Source organism: Canis aureus, chromosome 29 (genome assembly GCF_053574225.1).
Source record: "Canis aureus isolate CA01 chromosome 29, VMU_Caureus_v.1.0, whole genome shotgun sequence".
Lineage (NCBI taxonomy): Eukaryota > Metazoa > Chordata > Mammalia > Carnivora > Canidae > Canis > Canis aureus.
Genome location: NC_135639.1, coordinates 559,237 through 578,557, shown reverse-complemented (window position 1 = coordinate 578,557; position 19,321 = coordinate 559,237). Strand labels below are relative to the sequence as shown.

Below are 19,321 nucleotides of genomic sequence, written 5' to 3'. Positions count from 1 at the left end.
TAAAATGTAAATGTAAAAATATTTGTATTTTTATAAGATTCGTCATTTTATTTTTATTTTTTAAAAATTTTTATTTATTTATGATAGTCATACACAGAGAGAGAGAGAGAGAGAGAGAGAGAGAGAGAGAGGCAGAGACACAGGCAGAGGGAGAAGCAGGCTCCCTGCACCGGGAGCCCGACGTGGGATTCGATCCTGGGTCTCCAGGATCGTGCCCTGGGCCAAAGGCAGGCGCTAAACTGCTGCGCCACCCAGGGATCCCAAGATTTGTCATTTTAAAGTGAAAGTAAATTTAAGAGACTCTGACGAAGAATGGCAAAGCCAGGGCACCTGTGCTGCATTCCCTGGCCGCGCCCTCCTGACCAGCCCTCAACCAGCAACAGAGTCAGCCTCAGCCCAACGACAGGACTAACACAGCGGTGCTCACGGACCGACCCCTTGTAGGACAATGTCTTTGCGGTGTTGGATTTTTATCGCAACGGAACCTGCACATGGTTAGGAGTAACTACCTCCTACCCATCCCCACGCTGTTCCCCCGAGGAAGTGACCCCTAAATCCACAGCTGTCCTCCAAGAGGCACGCGCTTGCCTCTAGAGCCCTGGCGTCGAACTTGACTTCCCATCGGACCACCTCACACCTTACCTACGGAGCTCTCACAGCGACCCACGGAGCTTAATCACTCAGACCCTCCTTTGCCCTCTTCCCAGCCTGTGGCACAGCTGATGGCGGCATGTGCCTCAGAACATCACACTAGGGATCCCTGGGTGGCTCAGCGGTTTAGCGCCTGCCTTTGGCCCAGAGCGCCATCCTGGAGACCTGGGATCGAGTCCTGCGTCAGGCTCCCGGCATGGAGCCTGCTTCTCCCTCCTCCTGTGTCTCTCTCTCTCTCTATGTCTATCATAAATAAATAAATAAATAAATAAATAAATAAATAAATAAATAAATAAAATAAATCTTAAAAAAGAAAAAAGAACATCACACTAGCTTCCAATCTGGTGGACCCGCAGCAGGTGACACCATGGGTCACCTCCTTGGGCGAGGACGTTATCACGGCAACACCCCTCCCCCCCGAAGTGTGTCGTCTGTGCTTTCACTGTGGCACCGTCAAAGTCGGTAACACTGATCTTCTGTTAAATAGTCACAAAATGTTGATCCTAAACTAAAATGTCAGCAAACACCATGATAACGCAAGTGGCTTTCACCGGGAAGTCCAGCTGCGTATTACTCCGGGGTCTCCTGGAGCTTCCGGTTGGCTTTTTGTCCACTGTGTTATTTTCCTTCCTCACAACACCCGGGGTCCTCTGGCTTCCCTGCCCTCACTCCCCAGGGCATCCTCCATCCTGCCCCAGTTTACACGGTGGCTCTCGCAGCGAGCAGCACAGCTTGACAACTTTCTGGGTTGGATCTATTATTTCCAACATCCCACATTCTTCTCTTTTTTTGGTTTATTCCCTTGTTTTTCTGGAGCATATCCTTCAACGAGCTTTCTAAAAACAGGTGTGTGGGACATATATGTTCTAGGTCTGTGTCCGTCTAAAAATGGCTCTCCGTACCCATAGATTTGACAATAAGTGTGGGTGAGCTAGAATTTCCACTTAGGAAGCTCCATTCTTCCTCTACCTTCCAGGGATGGGTTCAGACAACTTGAATTTCTGTCTCCTGCGGCCTCGCAGGTCCCTCTGTGGGGACTCTGTGGGGTGGCCTGCACCCGAGGGTCTCCTCGCTCTCTCTGCGGCTCCGTGGTGGCGGGGCTGCTCACGGGACGGGCTTCCTCTGCGTCACCCCTCACTCAGACTTCGCTCTCAAGACCATTCCCTGCTCCTTCTGGAGTCTGAAAGTTAGACGTCCCGCGTGTCTTCTGGCTTCTGTCCCGTTTTCTGTACATCTGTCCTTTTCATCGACTTCCTGCGAGACTTCCCCACACTTCATCTGCACTGAATTTCTGCTCAGGAGATCCTCCGTCCTTCGTTATTCATTTTCCACAACAACGCAGTGCTGTGCTTCTTCAATGCTGCGTTTTTCGTATGTTTGAGAGGTTTCTCTTAACGTTCTCCTCTGATCGCTGTGCAATCTGCGCCGCAGACTGATTTCCCTACTTAAGAGTGTGGCTGAGGTGCTGCTGGGGAGCTCTTCATACGTGGCTTCGGCCCATCTGCTGACGGGCATAGCTTCACGCTGGTTGGTGGGCAGCCGGGGTCGGGCGAGGGACCCCCGATGCCTACCTGGGGCCAGATGTCCCGGCAGGTGGCCAGGTGCACGTCCCACCTCGGTGCATGGCCGCCTGCGTGGGCGAAGGCCAGCAGCGGCAGTCTCCTCGCAGCCCTCGGGCTGGGTGGCCCGGGACCACCCCTCGGTGCCCACCCACTGCATGGTAAGCCTTGGGTGGGAAGTCGAAAAGTAGGAGATTTTCCTTTTGGAAGCAAAGTAACTCTTATTACAGATTGTTGAGAAAAAATAATGTCTGGCCTCCGAGCACCGTCAAATATACCACCACCACCACCAGTGCACGCTGTTTGGAGGAAGGGTCCCTCCCGACAGCAAGGCCCCCGGTGCTGTGGTGAGAAATGACAGGCCCCGTGGCAGCTGGCTCTGCTTCCCCAGGGAGCCTTCCTGACGTCCCACGGCTCCCGCCTCACCTCGGGGGGCCCGGGCACCTGGGGCGAGGCTGGCGGGCACAGGTGCCACATGCTCAGCTCCTCGGGGGCTTAGCCGACCGTGTGCTCACAGACTTGCGGGCTCCTGCCGCCTTCCAGCGGCCTCACGCTCCGCCCGCTGACCTCTCCTCCCCTCCGTGGGGCAAGCTCCGCAGCTCCACCTCATCCCAACACGCGTCCACGACGGGGGCGTTCTGGAAATCTCTGCCTCTGCTTCAGCGACGCCTGGGCCTCCTGGGTGCTGCCCCGAGCCCCAGGCTCCCTCGGGTGCTGCCCTGTCCTGATGGGTCATGCAGCCCAGCGTCCTGGGCGCCCGCCCCGACTTGCCCTGCAGGGCCACGCCTCACCTGCCCGCCACCCACCGTGTTGAGCCGGGACCACAGCCCCCCAGCAGGACTTTACGGCCCCGTGTCCACCCCCTCCGCCCCCAGGGCGAGCTTCCTGCACCCCGTCTGAGGCGGGAGGGCAGCTGGTGCTCTCAGAGCCCGAGCGGCCACCGTGATGGCTGATTCCCGGGAAGTTACGTAAAGTAACCAAACACGGGGGACCCCTGTTCAGTTCGGATGGTTTCCCAGTACTTTGCAGGAACGGACGTCGTTCCTCGGGCCGCGTCCTCAGAGCCCCTCTGTGGAGGGGCCTCTCCTGCCGCCTGTGCCCCCGCCCGGGGCTCCCGTCTCGGGGACGCGCACTCACAGGGGCCACGGCTGACGTCTCCGGCAGTTTCCAGCACGCTCCTGCCGACAGAGCGGGGGCCCCGGTCACGTCTGAGAGGCAGCCTCCGGTGGTCTCTGGGGGTGTGGGCTTGTTGCCCAGAGCGGGGTGGCCTCAGGCCAGCGACTCGACCTCTACTTGCCTCAGTTTCTCCCATCAACGTGGGAGCCGTCGTGCCCACCAGAGAGCTGCTCCAAGGTGTGAGGCAGCCCGAGAACCCCCGGCCACACGGTGCCCCCGCCAGCCCCTGAGCTGAGGCCCTGGCCACGCGCCGGTCAGCGGTGGGAGGACATCTCGAGTGCCTCCATTCGCCGGCCCCCAAATACACATCGGATGTGTCTGATGCAGGCCGTGGAGCTGCGGCTGAGATACGGCGGATGGATCCCCTCCCCAGGGGTTCAGAGTAGGAGACGGAGCACCCCTCAACCACCAAGCGCGCTGCTGCAGGGGCGGCCAGGGCTGGGGACACAGGGTGGCGGGCACGCCTGCGATCTGCCCTCGGACAAGCAGACCGGCTGTTCGGCCACCAAGATCGTCTTCAGACTCTTCAGTTGGTGATTTTGCCATTTTCAGTAAATAACCCCAGAAGAACGTCCGGGACAGCTGTCTTCACCTCGGACGCAGTCACAGCAGCGACAGACGGGAGAGGTTGGGCTCGGGCGTTCCCGGGCGTGGGGCCGGGGGCCGGAGCAGGTCCTGGAGCCCTGGCCACCATGGCCCCGAGCGGGCGCGGGGGTGCTCCCGTCGCTGACAGTCCTCCCAGGGACTTCCAGACTCACCGGACACGTTCATGGCTACTTCAGTCGAAGCTCTGGGTGCCTCGGGCACGGCACACGTGGCTCCGGGCGCCCCCCCGCCTCTGCCCATCACGGGCAGCTCGGTGACCCGGGGAGGCTGCGGGGGGCTGGTGCGCACGTGACCTCGGCCTGCCTGCCCCTCCGTCCACACGCAGCCGCTGCCCGTGTGCCCCTCGACCTGTGGGGAGTCAGTCCGCGTCGTGTGGACACCGGGCGTCAGGTGCTACTTACGGGCTACACATCCGCAGGTACCGGATGCCCATCTGGACGGCCTTCTGCGAGCACAGCATGGTGACCTCGTAGTCGTGGGCCACGTGGGCAAAGTGGGTCAGTCGCATCAGGGTCTGCAGCTCCACCAGGGGGTCCGACCAGGTGCACTCAGAAGCCATCTTCACCAACTTCCAGGGTTGGGGGGGGTCTTAGTGCAGCCGCGTGAGCCCCACGGGCTGCCCTTGCCCTGCACTGAGCTCCCGTGGGGAAGGGACCTCGGGGGCCCTGCGGGGACGGCGCCGACTCCGAGGTGAGGACGGGGTCACTGCATGGGGCGCTGAGTCCCTCCTCCCCCCGTAGGGGAGGCCCCCGACCCCAGCTCCATGTCCAAGGAGCAGCCTCGGGGCGGGGACTCCTACCTGGGCCAAGGGGGGCACGGTGAAGTCCATGAGGCCCAGCCCGTTGCAGGAGTACATCTCCAGGGCGACGAGGACCCGTGTCACTGAGTTCACGTCCTCGTTGGGATTCTGGGGGAGGAAGCAGCAGCGTCCATCAGCCCAAGGACGCCAGACACCGGGACCGTGGCCCCAGGACACGTGGCCCCTGCCACTGCTGTGCCCGTTTCTCTCCAAGATCCCTTTCCAGGCTGTGACAGGTGGTGGCTGGGCTGGCCGGTGGGGCGGGGCCTGCCCTCCTGCGGCCCAGGTGCCCTCTGACTGCCCACCAACTCAGAGCCCACGTCTGGGGGAGCAGAGGCCGTGGGCCCCCTGTCCCTCTCCTCCCCGGGCCCCTGTTCGCCCGCCCAGCCTCACCCCCACAGCCTGGTTCCCTCCGGCCTGGGTTCCGCACCAGGTAAGGCCAGAGGACTCAGGAGAGGACGCTGTGGCCGGGGCAGGGACCTCAGCGGGCACAGACCTTCCTGGAGGGCAAGCGCTCCTCAGCGGGAGGAGGGGGTCTCCCCGCCACGCACTCTCATGCACGTCGGCGAGGCCGCATGGTGCCCACCCCGCTGTCCCTTCAGGTGGGAAACAGAGGAAGATTCCGGCCAGAGGCGCCTGCCCACAGGTCCTGGCACGTGGGGACAAGCCTCCCCAAGCCCACGGGCACCCCTGGACGCTGGCTAGCACCCCAGGGTGCCGGCACCTGCTCATCGATGCCCAGTCGTGGCCCGATCTGCTGCTGCAGCAGCTGCTTGGCCTTCACCCAGGTGGCGATGAGCTGCTGCCGGGTGCTGGTGGGCACCACCTCCTCGGGCACAGTCCCGTCGGTCAGGCCCAGGGCAAACTCACAGACCTAGAACAGACAGCTCCTCGCTCATAGGACCTGAATTTCAAACAGGGAAATCTGAGCTAAAGCCCCCATTATTAAAAATAAGTGGACGCGGCTCCCGGTCAGACCGCAGCAGTGGTTCAAGTGGGCACCGGCCCTGAAGCTGGGCGGCCAGACCCGCACATACCCTGGGGGAGCCCGAGCCCCAGGGCCCTGAGCCTCCCCGAGAACGTCCAGGTCTCTGCGGCGGCCTTAATTTTAGAGAAATCCATGTTTTCCGCCCCTCTGTGCCGTGCACCCTGCTTCCTGGCCGTGGCCAGCCCCCCTCCCGACCGCCCGGCCCTCTGTCACCTGCCCGCACTGAGCGGGGTCCCGCGGCCTCACGTGCAGCGGGGGCTATACCTCTACAGCAGTTCTGACTTCAGAGCTGGCTCCCGAGTCCAGGGGTATATGAAACAGGTTTGGGCGCACGGGTCTTTTAGATTTTTCTGGCACTTGGGTGGGAATCCAGGTGATAATCAAGCCCCGAGCCAAAGCATTGCACAGCATCACCAGCATGGTGGGGTCTCTGAAAGCAAGCACCAGCGGGTGAGAGCACAGTCGCACGCACACCGGTTCACGGTTCTCAGGCCTTCCGGGGGGCGCTGGCTGTGATGAGGTCCACACTGGTGACGCCTCGGTCCCCCGCCGCCGCCGGCCTTCACACCGAGAGGGCGCCCCATGCCAGGTGGGCAGGCTCCCCGGGCGCCGTGGGGTGCTGCACAGAGAGAACCTGGCCTCCTCGGCCGCTGCGAGGCGTCTGTGCACCCGGCCCCGGTCACAGCCCAGGCATGCCCAACGGTCAGTTAAATTTGTCAAAAATGGTCTCCACGTGTCAAGAATCAGGGACACAAAGTCTGATCCCCATCCACGTGGCAACTGGCAGGACAAAAGGGAGAGGCTGGTATCCAGGGGGTCCCGGCGGGCGCCCGAGTCAGAGCTCTGGGCTGTCCGTGGGGCCTGCTGAGCTCTTCTGGATCTTGTGGCCCATTTTTGTTATTTGTCACAAAAATCCACAAAAGCACTGCTGCGCCCTGACCCACCACGGCGTCTCTGCCTCAGTACCTGATGCAAAAACCTAAAATCTTATCATTCAGGGGATGCCTAGGGGGGGCTCAGCAGTTGAGCACCTGCCTTCAGCTCAGGGCGGGACCCCGAGGTCCCGGGATCGAGTCCTGCATCGGGCTCCCCGCAGGGAGTCTGCTTCTCCCTCTGCCTGGGTCTCTGCCTCTCTCTCTCGTGAATAAATAAATTATTTTTTAAAAATAAAATCTTGGGATCCCTGGGTGGCGCAGCGGTTTGGCGCCTGCCTTTGGCCCAGGGCGCGATCCTGGAGACCCGGGATCGAATCCCACGTCGGGCTCCCGGTGCATGGAGCCTGCTTCTCCCTCTGCCTGTGTCTCTGCCCCTCTCTCTCTCTCTCTGTGACTATCATAAATAAAAATAAATAAATAAATAAATAAATAAATAAATAAATAAATAAATAAAAATAAAAAAAAATAAAAAAAAATAAAAATAAAATCTTATCATTCAGACTAAAACCCAAACCAACAACAACAAAAAGGAGAGCTCTAAAACGTCATCCTCGTCAGGGAAGCTTCGGCCGACCGGATGTTTCCAAGGTCTGCCTCAGCTCACGAGAGCGTCGTCTCTCACAGACTCACACCCACCGGATAAGAAATCACAGATGAAGCGTCTCAACCCCACGCGGAACCCGAGTGAGGTTCGTATAGAGGGTCCTGTCCCCTCCCATTTCCCAAGTCTCAGCAAACCTTCCTCAAAATCCTTCTGTCTGGAACAGTGAGGTTGGCGGGATCCACGCAGGGCCGCTGCGGGGCAGGGGCGGGGCTGTGTGCGGGAGGGTGAGCACCGCTGGGGGTGCAGGGCAGCAAAGAGCCAGGGACGGCCTGAGCAGCCCCCCACGTCCCCGCCACCGCCAGACACACACCGGCCAACGGCAGTCCCAGCCCTCCCCGCAGGGAGCGGTCTCGGGGCAGCGGATGGAGCCTCCGTGGGGCTGGGCGCACCTACCCGCTGTGGCCCGTGGCCTTGACGATGCTCAGGAGGTGGTCCAAGGTGTTCACGAGCTCCTTCTGCCTCCCGGCCACGATGAGGTGGTGGTTGTGGTTCAGGACGTAGACCACCGCATTCTGCACGATCCAGCTCTCCTGGATCTCTCGTCCGATCTCGGCGGACCGCAGCCAGCAGCTCATGGCGCTCTGCGACAGTCCCTCGATCCAGGTCCTGCGGAGCAACGCCCCCTCAGGCTTCCCCTGAAGGGACGCCCCCCCCAAACGGGCATCAAAGGCACGAACGTGACCTCTGCCAGCGGCCTGCGGCGTCTGGGGCCAGGAAGAGGCCCCTGCGCGGGGCTGTCCCTGCGACCGCGGCTGCCTCCTGGCCCCGCAGCAGGTCCCGTGAGGAGCCGTCCTCGGAGCACACAGAGCGCGCCCCCCGCACACGCCCGCCACTAACACCACCTCCTCGTCTCCCATTTGCACTAATAACAGACCCACCGGAAGGAGGCAGTTCGAAGTCAAACACACCAGACACATCTGTGCTTCCAGGCACACGGCGCCAACCGCGGCCCTGGGCTGCGCACGGCCACCCTGAGCTTGCACCCTGCTGCCCCCACCGCTGCGGGGTCGCCCGGGCCCCGGCAGGCCACCTACTGGTACGTGATCCACTGCGTGTTGTCCTCCGGGGACTCGAGTGTGTAGCCAGCCGAGTGCTGGCTCAGGTCCTCGGGGGGCTGCGGACGGTCATTTAGCTCCACACCTTCCGACCGCAGCAGGTGCACGGTGGCCTGGGAAGGAAGGGCGCGGCAGGAGCAGTCGCAGGAGAGGGCCCGGGCGCCAGGCGGGAGGTGGGTGGGCCCCGGGAGGAAGCCACGGTCTCCCCAGCCTCGAGCATCCTCCCCGCCGCCCCCTGCTCGCGTCTCACCCATAAAGGCTGTGTCTCGGGGAGAGAAGGCCCTGCCAGGAGCACCAGCCTGGTCGGCCCCTGGCTCAGACACGCTCACTTCTCGACGGCACCAAGTGCCTGGCCAGCGCCACCCCCGCCCCCGGTCACTCCGCCAGTGTGTGGAGACACTGACTGCTCTTGGGCGCGCCGGTGCGGGCGGGCAGGGCTGCTCACAGCGGGGCCCACGGCCCTGCCGCTCCTGGCTGCCTGCTCCCCAGCACAGGGCTCCGCGCCGTCACCACCGTGTCCCCAGCTCACAGCACCGGGCCCGCCCTCGGGAGGCACTCGGCAGACCCTGACCGAATCATTCGGGTTTCCCCACTGACCCCAAGAGAAACCATGGGAAGCGGCTCCAGGAACCATGAAGTGACAAACGTCACCACGTATCCCCTCCCTGGGTGCGGGTGCAGGTGCGTGGCTGAGACGGGAGCCTGGGGTCCCCTGGGCTCACTCCGGCGGCAGCCGTGATGCCCGGGAAGGCCCCGGGGGCCGGTCCCTGGAACTCCCAGCCCTCCTCCCTACTACACCTCGCTAAAGGTGCCGTCGAAGCCCACTCCGAAGCAAACACCCCCACACGCAGCAACGGTCACCTTGTGGTACCTCCAGACTTAGGACTCGGGATTCAGAAATGACTTCTAAGGAATATGAGATCATCGCGACACATTCGTGAGCCCAGGAAAGCGCCACCCCCCCCCCCCCGCACTGCCGTTCCCGGAGACCGTGTCGGGGTGCCCGCTGGGCGCACGCTGCAGACAGGGGCGCACCTCTGCACTGATGAACCCCACCTCCGCGAACTTCCGGAGCAGGCTGGACGACACCTGCTTCTGCAGGGGGACCTCCGACGGGCCCCAGGAGTCCTGGGCAGAGCTGTCTCCGCCCTTCTTCCTCCCTGAGGGAAAGAGCCACGGTGCACCCTCGGCCAGACATGCTCGGCTTTCCCGGCAAACAAAGCACAGGGGTCCTGGCCCACCCCAGCTGTGGGGTCGTGCTGGTCTTGGAGGTGGGCCTTCTGCCCAGGACGGTGGGCTGGGCCCCGGGGGAGGACGGCTAAGGCGGCCCCAGGTCAGCTGAGGACGTTCCTGACACAGTCGTGGCTTTTCCTCCTGCACTTCTGCACCCGAGAAGCCCTGGCCCTGCCCAGCCTGTAGCAACCTCATGCCCAGAGGCCCCGGCCCCAGCCCCCCCCCGGTGCCCGGTAGCCCCAACACCCCTGTGCCCAGCGGCCCCAGCCCCCCTGCGCCCAGCGGCCCGACAGCCCCGTGCCCGGCCGTGGGGCCCCTGTGCATCCCTGTGTCCTCACAGTCCACTAGACCGCGGCCCCTCCGGAGCTGCCCCGAGCCATCCCAGACCTTGTGCCGACGCGGGTAGCTGGCTGCTCCCCACTCCTGAGGGGCCCGCCTTCAGCCCTGTGCTCCGCCCTCTGCCCCCAGGCTCCCACGCAGGGGCCCATTTCCCTGCTCACGGCAGGTGCCTGCGCTGAGCCCCTGACGACCTCAGGGGACCGGAGGGCCAGCAGACACGGCGAGAGCAGCCGCTGCACGGAGGGCCCAATGGGCCCCACTGAGCTGGGCTCGGGCACAGGCGCCCGCCCCCGGCCACCCTGAGCTGACGGCCCCACGGCCCCTCGGCTCCGGTTCCGGGGAGGCCGAAGCCCCGAGCTGCACACGCGCGGCCACGCCCCGTACCTTTCTTCAGCCACGTGGGCTTCTTCACCTTGACGTTGTCGTACAGGAGGCAGAAGCGGCTGGCGGCCCGGCAAACATCCCACACTCCCTGCTTCCGCGCCACTTTGGCGAGCTCCGCCCAGATCTGGATCCTGCTCACGGGACAGGGAAGCGCGGACGCGAGGAGTGGACGAGGCGGGAGCGGCCCAGAGCCCTGCTGCTGCTGCGCGGGGCCACGGTGCTCCCGGGTCGTGGCAGGCACCCCCGCTCCCCCCGCCGTCTGCCCCGCACCCGTCCTGTCCCCGGGTCAGGCGCCACCCACCCACCTCTCCTTGTCGTTCTTGTTCCCCAGACGCCGCAAATGCCCGGCGGCTTTGTCCACGCTGATGATGTGGTGCCGCGCCTTCGCGAACAGGTAGGTGAACCGGCCCCTGATTTTCCCCGTGGAAACTGAGGGTGGAAATGGAAACGCAAGGCTGAGGCTGACGGTGAGGGACCCCAGGCCGGGCGGAGCTGCGTCTCCATGGGGCAGTGCGCCTGGCGGGCCCTGCTCGACGCCCCCCCACCCCGTGGCCCGGCCCCTTGGTCTGCCTGGTGCCAGAGGCTCCTGCTGGCGAGGAAAGCACAGACTACGAGAGCCCAGCCGCTCCAGGCACCGGCTGCCCAGCACAGTCGTGCAGGGCGTGCGACACAAGCAGCTCCCCTCAGCCAACATGCCAGCCCCTCCAGGAGCCGGCCCTCAGAGCCCCCGGAAGACCCTCACCATGCGGGGCCACGAGGCCGTCTCCAGCTGGGCTACTGCAGGCGGGCAGCCAGCTTGCTGGTGGGAGCACGTCAGCACTGCCGCCACAGCCCGACACCGGCTGGGCAACGTGGAAACCCGCGGTGGCACCACCACACCTCAGATGAGCCCGAAGGCCGACGGAGGGCCACGTCCCAGGCCATCCGCCCCCACCGCTAGGGCGTGACACCTGGGGATGCAGAGCCCTGGGGTGGCCGTGGTGGGGCCCCAGCTGGGCACAGACTGGCCGTCCACAAGGACGTGATGCGCTCGGCGGATCAGTGTCCCCGGAAAGGTCTGATGGAGCCCTAAGCCCAGAACCTCACGATGCGACCTTACTTGGGTCTCTACTGGGACAATCCAGTTACAGTGAGATCATTAGGGTGGATCCTGATCCATTACGATAGACGTCCTTAAAAGGGGCAACTCTGGACCCAGAGAAACAGGTACAGAGGGAAGATGCTGTGAAGACCCGGAGAAGACCACCGGCTGTAAGCCAAAGGGGCAGGGCCGCGCTCTGCCCGGGCTCAGGGGTTGCTCCCCGCCCCGCCGACACCTCATCTGGGCCCCGGGCCTCCAGACCGTGATGGTCCGTCCTGCGGTGACGGGGTCCCGGGTGACGGCGGCCGCGCGGAGACCCAGACCATACATCAAGGCCTGCACAAGGGCTGCACAGCGGGTGCAGACCTCAGGCGGGGCGCAGCACGGTCCCCACATGTCGGGCGGGGGGTCTGCTTCCCGAGGACGTGAGGCTCGGGGCGGTTCGTGAGCAGAACCTTCTGGGCTCCGGGAGTGAGGGCGCTGTGTACCTTTGGCCTCGTTCTCGCTGTCGAGCACGATCTGGAAGGTGTCGGGGGCTAGCGCCAGGCCCGCGTTCACCAGGAGAGCCCGCTTCTTCCTGACGCTATCCTTCGGGATGGCTTTTTTTGCCTGCAACAGGAAGAGAAGGTATGGAGAGTAGGCTGTTACGCCGTCTGAGGCGACACCGCCCCAGGCTGTCCCACACAGAGGCCATGACGGCACCTGCTCGATGGCCATGATGGCCTGGTCCTCCGCGCGCTCGGGGGACTGGTACTGCATGGTGCACAGCTGCAGCCGGTTGAAGGCCATTGTGAGCTTGTCCTGGTAGAGGCCGAGGCTGTCCAGGAGCATGGCCTTCTGCAAGTGCTGCATGGCCGGCTCCAGCCGGTCCTCGTCCTCGTCGATGTGAGCCATCTCCATGTGCACTTGGCAGCGGAGCAGGACCATGAGGCTGCGGAGGGACAGCGTGCTGCTACACAGGCCCCGGGCGAGACCCTCTTGCCGCCTGGGCTTCCCGGCATCCTCAGCTCCCCTGGTCTGGCCTGGGGGACTCCCAGCGAGGAGGAGCAGGGAGGTCCCTGCAGAGTGGCTAGAACCGGGGCTCCGGGGCTGAGGAGCAGCAGGTCAGCAGACTGGGGACGTGCCAGTGAGACCTGCTGGTGGAGGGCCCAGCGGACACGGAAGCTTGCAATGCTGCCGCCGCCATCTCTGTCCATCAGTGCCGTCCCACCCACCGCCCCACAGGCGCTCGCCCCTGCCTGGCGGAGGGAGACCCCACATCATGGCCACCGTCCTGGGAACCAGCATTAGCAAACCCAACCAATTTGGCCGAATCCAAGTTCTGCAGGACCCGTGAACCAACTGAGCGCAGACGGAGGTGTCCGTGCCTGTGACCTCAGGGACAGGGGAGTGCCTGTGGCTTCACCCGCACCCGTGAGCCGTCCCTGGTTAGTGCCGGGGGAGGTCCACACTTGCCAGGGAACCAGCTCCCACAGACTCTGCCCAGAATGCGCCACGTTTCTGGGACAGGCCCTGCACTGAGTCATGGGCCTGGAGGAGACCCCACTGCGGGAGACCCGCCCAGGGCTGGCCGAGCTGAAGAACCGGCCGAGGCAAGCCAGCAGCACACGCCGGGGGAGGAGAGCCCATGTCAGGAGCAGCCCGGCAGACAGCTCACTCGAGGAGGCAGTGACTCCCGTGAGCAGACCCAGACCTCCCGGAGCAGAGGAACGGAACCAGCCGACAAGGACATAGAAGTGAGAAAATCTCGGGCTTAACTTCTACTTCCAGCCGTGGGAAGTGACTCTGCCACACGTAACCACCATCCACCTGAGCCAGATGCACCAGCTTTACCAGCACGGGGCTCTGGGCAGCACGAGGCTGCAGCCCCGGAGGGTCGGGAGGGGGGAGCCCGTGATTGTGGCCCCCACCGGGGACAGAGCAGGGGCTGCCGAGCCAGGGGGGCAAGACGGGAGCACAGCCTGGGACGGAGACCGCATGGGCAAGAGCCTGCTCATCACCAGACGTAGTTAACTCAACAGCTACTACAACACGAATGAAGAGGGCGGGGGCCAAGCACTCCTGGCGCATCTCCCACGACGCCCCACACACCACGGTAACACTAGACGTGCAAGGGAAGAGAAGAATGTGACCCAGCGTCAGGATATGGGAAGGAACAGATGTTGGGTTTACCAGAGAAGTCCTTCAACACGGATGCTGCAACACAAAATGTGTTCACAAACCTGCGGAAAACAACAGTAAGGACAGAACAGGCGTGGACTCTCAGGAGACCAGGGCTCGGAATCAGAATATGCGGCGTTGGGAAGCCGCTGCTCGGGGCTCACGGCTCACAGCAGGCCGGGGACGGGGAGCCAGCGAGCCCAGAGATCGCCCGCCGGAGCGCAGGTTGCACGAGCAAGACGGTATAGACACGCGCAGAGGCTCGGGACCTGCGGGCAGGACTCAGGGCGTGTGCGCAGCTCGAGTCCCAGGAGGCGGCCGCCCAGCGGAACGGCTCATGAGAGGCCCCGTCCGCGTCTGAGCGTCCCAGCAGACCCGTGGAGGAGTTTCTAAAGGCTCCAGGGAAAACCCCAGTCGGGACTCTGAAAACAGAAGGAGCGGCAGGACCGCAGCCTGCGTGGGGACCCCCCGGCATGGGGCGCAGCCTCGCCCGAGCACAGCGGCCTCTTACCCGCATCTGCAGAACAACGTCTAGGAACCCAGAACCCAGTAGCCGGTGGCAACAGGCTTCAAGGATGAGGGTGAGGGAAAGGCCTTTCCAGGTCAACAGGAAGAGTTCGTCTCCAGCAGGAAGGTTTGGGGTTGAAATAAAGCAGATGAGAGAGAACTGGGACGTGTGGGAAGGAAAGAGCCTGCGGGATCAGCTAACGAGGTAGAACTACTGTTTTCCTCTGTGATTTTCTTAAAGACAACAATCAAACCGCTGGCTGCTCAGAGCAGATGACAGCCCTGGAGGGGAGGTGGATCCCCGTACGTGGAGGATGCATCTGCCTGGACGTGAAACCCACGAGCACAAGCGCGGGAAGGCGTGGGCGCGGTGAGGGGGAAGCGGGCAAGGCTCTACCCTGGGGCGTGGGGAGGCGTGCAGCTGACCCCGCGCACCCCGCCGCCTGACGACCCGTGCTACTGGCCCTCGATCGACACCCCCCTGCCCGCCCCAGGAGGTGCAGCCGAGAAACAAAGAAGCCAGTGGAGGAAATGGAGCAGGATTCTAAAAATTAACCTCAAGGAAGGCAGGGAAGGAGCAGCAGGAAGCAGAAGGGACGAGCAGAAAGAAATGAGGTTGAAGACAAGCGCAACGCGGCGGCGGAGGGGCTGGAGCTCCAGCCACCGCACAGATGGTCCCAGTAGATGAAAGGAGGACGGCGGATGCCCACCAGACGCCCGCGTCAAGCCACACTCCAGGCTTTAACTTGAAGATGCACGGTGGGGGGCGGGGAGTAAAAGTAGGGAGCGGAGAGGCTGTGCAGCTGCCACACATGGGGCCTCCGGGCAGGGGGCGGGCAGGAGGCTAAGGGGGCAGACACGACCCCAAACATGCAGGCACGGCGTCTGGAACCACACAGAGCGAGGCTGATTATCCACGGGGCGTGAGAGGCCAGCCTGCTCGAGCCGGAGGCCGTCCCCTCGGGCGCTTGCTGGGATGAGCGCGGCCCACTGGGGACGGAAGGCCAGACCCCTTCGGCACAGGCGGGCGATGCCCCGGCCGCCACCAGGACTCCCTCCCGTCAACATACCACGGGGCTGTGGCCGCCTGGGCCTCCCCATGGGAATAGCCCCCAGGCCCAGAGCATTCCACCGGGTTCTATCAACCATGTACGGAAAAACACCAATATCTGCAGAGTCCTTCAGAAAGCAAGGGAGAAAGAGGCTGCCCAGCTCCCAAAGCATTTATAAAGTCAGCCTGATGTGCCGTCCGACCCTGGCAGGCCAGCGTCCCCGTCACCAGACACACGGAACGCTGCGACACGACCCCAGGCCCTAAGCGGGCAGCACGCTGCAACGTGGCTACCCCAGGCCGTGTGCACAGGGCAAGGCTGGCTTGACCCCCGAAACATCGCGTAGTTTGCGGCAAAGAACAAAGGAGACAAGGCATGTGACCGTCTCCAGAGACACAGCACGACGCCGTCTGGGTTCGAGGACCCGTCGGCAGACCAGGTGTTCACACACGTGGTCTGTGTTCCACGCCTCAACGTCATCAGGACAGAATTACGGGAGAGAAAGGGGAGCGGCAAGTAGTCTTCAAAGCTCCGGCAAAGGTGGATACAAACTAATAGGACAGATTGGGAAATGGGAAATAAAGTCCTTAAGGTTAAAAACAGGCCAAAGACAAGAAAGAATTATAGACAATCTGCAACACAAAGAACTGATGGAAATGAGGCGGGGGTTGGGGTGACTGGGTGACGGGCACTGAGGGGGCACGTGACGGGATGAGCACGGGTGTGATAATCTATGTTGGCAAATCGAACTCCAATTTAAAAAAAAAAAGGAAATGAGGAGGCCCGGGGAGGCGGCCCGCACAACCTCTAGCCGCCGGCCGCCCACCTGCACCCGCTGCCGACCGTCCTCCCCGCACAGCCCGCTCCCCCCAGCACTGGAACCCCGCCCCACCCTCCCGGTTGCCTGGCGCCCTGTCCGGAGCCCAGGTGACCTCCCTGAAGATCCCTGCGAGCTCCAGACACAATTCCCACGGCCTCTCAAGCCAGGGGTGTGTGCCGCCTGCCTCCCTCGGATCCGTCCTCTGGGCCCCGCTGGCTTCCAGGCCACCGTGTCACCTGCACGCTGTGCCAGCTCTGTCTCAGGCTGTTCTCAACAGCCGCAGAGCAGCCATCTGACCACCGAACACCCCTCCTCCATGCCAGGTCCTCTGATGACCCCCTAGCAGAACCCCTGTCCTGAGGGGAGGGGCCTTCACAAGCCCCCTTCAGGGTGGACACAGGGCTCTGCTCCTGGGGCGCCACCCCCCAGCCCCCAGGCCGTCCCCTCTGCCTGGACTCCAACAGGAAGTGGGCTTCTCAGGGACCAACCAGGACCACTCTGCCTTAACAGCATCCTCTGCCCCTCCCTCCCTGCTTCACTGCCTTCTTAGCACTTAACACGACCAGCCTACTGCACAGAGTGCAGATGTAGGTGTGGGTGCAGGCGGAGACGGGGGGGCAGGTGGAGACGGGAGTGCGGGTGGAGACGGGGGTGCAGGGGCAGGCATGGGTGCAGGTGGAGATGGGGGTGCAGGTGGAGACGGGCACAGGGGCAGTCATGGGTGCAGGTGGAGATGGGAGTGCGGGTAGAGACGGGGGCACAGGAGCAGGTGTGGGTGCAGGTGGAGACTGGGGCGCAGGGGCAGGCGTGGGTGCAGGCACTTGGCTGCACACCCTTGCTGTGTGTGTCCAGGCCGGCGTGGCTCCTGGCCCCAGGTAGGCGCTCACAAGTGCGTGATGTATGCCTCCGACGCAGTGAGCACAGAAGGCGGGTGTCGCCTCAGCACTGACCCCGGAGTGTTCCAGGCACCAGGTGATGTGCGCTGGCTTCCCGGCCTGCGGGCCCCCCACGGTGGCTGGTGGAGCACAGACCCCGTGTGCAGGCGCCGGCCGTCAGGCGACCCGAAGGGGTTCCCGCTGCTGGGGGTGCGCCTGCAGGCTCGCGGCTTGGCGGGGCCGGGCTGCCCTGAGAGCCTGTCAGCGGCTGAGGAGGCCCACCCGGCCCCGCCCCGGGCACATTCCCGGCCTCTGACGCAGGGGGACTTTCCTGCTGGCACGGCTGCTTGGGGCCCGAGTCAGATGGCCTCGTGTCCCCGGTGCTGGAGGGTTCCGCGCCAGGCCGCTCCCGCCCGAGCGGCCCCCTGGAGGGCAGCTACCTGTCCACCTTCTCCAGGATGTCCGCAATGTTGGTCAGCGGCTTCCGCAGGTGGTAGCGCAGGTTGTGCTGGAGCAAAGGGAGACACGTGTTCCACTGCGTGGTGCACACCACGTGGATGAGCCTGGGGTCGCCGAGGCGCACGGCTCGCTGTAGCGCGACGTCAAGCCTCTGCACTAGATTCAGCTGCGTCTGCACAAAACACACGGGCCGGTCCATGAGGACGGGAGGTGAGGAGCACCGCCCTGGGGCTGGAGGGTCAGGAGGCAGCCGGTGGGCCAGGGCGGGTCTGGCCGGGGCAGCGTCTCCGGAAGGCCCCGCTGTGTATTCGACGCCTCCGTAAAGGGCCTAGAACGGGCTCTGCACACCCAGGGACATGCTTCTCTTCCGTGAATTGACTCCACCAGCATTTCTCCGGCTTGTCTGCTCACTGCGCCCTGGGGCCGGGGAGCACCCCTGGAACACCTCTGCTCTGTGCTATGCGCGCCTCCCACCGGACAGGCTCCGGCCCCACGTCTGAGGATCCGTGGACCCTGTTACCAGCCCCACGCTTCCTCAGAGCCCACCGGGGCTGCCAGCGGGCCTGAGCTCGCCCACGTCCCGCGGCCTCTGGCTGCCGCCACCCCCAGGGCATCTGTTGTGCTGCTGGTGAATGGGCCCCGGGGGCAGCAGCACAGGGGCCCCGTGCACCCCTGCCTCCTCTGCTCGAACGTGGCCCGGTGGGCTCCGCCAACCGCCGCCTACGCCCCTGGACAGGCTCTGCCAGGAGCCAGACAGGTCCATGCCGGCAGCCACACGCGCCAGTGCCAGGGGGCACGGGAAGCCGCGGGTGTGGGGACGGAGCCTGGACGGCAGATCCCTGGAACCCGGAGGCGCCCGAGCTCATCCCACCGCACCGGCCTCCAAATCCACAGGGGCCACCGTGACTGTTTCAACAGATTTTTTTTTTAAGCTGCAAAATCCTCATTCAAGACTCGTCTAAAATACTCTCTGGATTCCTTCTCTGGCCAGGGCTGCTGGGCCAAATCCTACCGCGTGAAGTAAGCAGACGGGAGGGGCAGTGGGCCGAGCTCGCACCCCTGCTTCCGGACCCTGAGCTCACACAACACCCTGCTCCGGGCCCTGTGCTCACGACCCAGTGTGAGCCCTCGGGACCTGGCCTCCCCGGGCTCCTCGCCCCTCCCCATGGACCCTCGGGGTGCCTGTATGCCCAACCCCCTCTGGCGACCCTCCTCTGCTCGCCCCGGGAACCCCCTGGCCCCCGTCCCTGGCAGTGACCTTACCCCGCCCCCAGGCCCAGCGAGGCGGATGGCCCCACGCCGGGCAGGCCACTCCTGCCTTCCTGGACAAGAGTCACGGGGGCAAAGAGCCACGACGGGGACACGGAGGCCCTGACCAACAGCAAGTGCCGTCAGCGTGCACGTTGGCGAGGGGAAGAGCAGCTGCACACGGGCGGCAGGAGGGCTCCCCCGCCCCCCCTCCAGCCCCGCACACGGGCTGCAGGACCCTGACGGGCCTGGGACGCCGTGGGGGGCGGCAGCCAGTCCTGGTGCGGCTCCCACCAGAGAGGCCGTGTCACAGGTGCGAACCCGCAGACTGGGGCGCTGGCCTCGTGTCCACGCCTCCCGGGAGCCAGCAGCTTCCAGGACACGTGGAAACCGCTCCGAGTCGCTGACTCCTGCTCAGGGACTTACCTCAACAGCTGCTCGGACGTACATTTTAACTTTACTCTCGAGTCTTAAAGCTTCTAGTTCGTACTCCAGGCATTCGATTTCAATCAGCTTCCCGGGATCCTGCAGGACACACGGCTTTTGTCAGCGGGGCAGATGCTTCACGAACGACGCAATCACGCACATTCCTCGGCTTCAAAGACCATTTTAAAATATAACTAATGTGCTAGGTAGAGATTCAACAACAACAACAAAAAAAAATCAGAGAATACAAAGACATACAACGAAAGCTTAAGATGTTTCCCCCAAATGCAAAGATGTTAAGTGAAAAACAGTTTTTTAAAAGACTTTTTTAACTGTGCGCCGGGCGGAGGCCGGGGGTGGGGGG

General features: G+C 63.6%; 1 protein-coding gene across 8 annotated transcripts in view; it reads right to left on the bottom strand.

The window, feature by feature from the left end:
- The window catches only part of CFAP46 (cilia and flagella associated protein 46), a 94,259-nt gene that overhangs the window by 56,321 nt on the left and 18,617 nt on the right, over window positions 1-19,321 (bottom strand). For all 8 annotated transcript variants that reach the window (XM_077877109.1, XM_077877113.1, XM_077877112.1 and 5 more), the window contains exons 10-22: window positions 18,958-19,056; window positions 17,265-17,455; window positions 12,113-12,341; window positions 11,899-12,019; window positions 10,635-10,758; window positions 10,330-10,460; window positions 9,409-9,533; window positions 8,353-8,486; window positions 7,712-7,924; window positions 6,044-6,209; window positions 5,516-5,665; window positions 4,792-4,899; window positions 4,394-4,560 (exon numbers count right to left, since the gene is read on the bottom strand). In XM_077877109.1, the coding sequence (XP_077733235.1) occupies window positions 4,394-4,560; window positions 4,792-4,899; window positions 5,516-5,665; window positions 6,044-6,209; window positions 7,712-7,924; window positions 8,353-8,486; window positions 9,409-9,533; window positions 10,330-10,460; window positions 10,635-10,758; window positions 11,899-12,019; window positions 12,113-12,341; window positions 17,265-17,455; window positions 18,958-19,056 (1,958 nt within the window). The remainder of the gene's footprint in view (window positions 1-4,393; window positions 4,561-4,791; window positions 4,900-5,515; window positions 5,666-6,043; window positions 6,210-7,711; window positions 7,925-8,352; window positions 8,487-9,408; window positions 9,534-10,329; window positions 10,461-10,634; window positions 10,759-11,898; window positions 12,020-12,112; window positions 12,342-17,264; window positions 17,456-18,957; window positions 19,057-19,321) is intronic.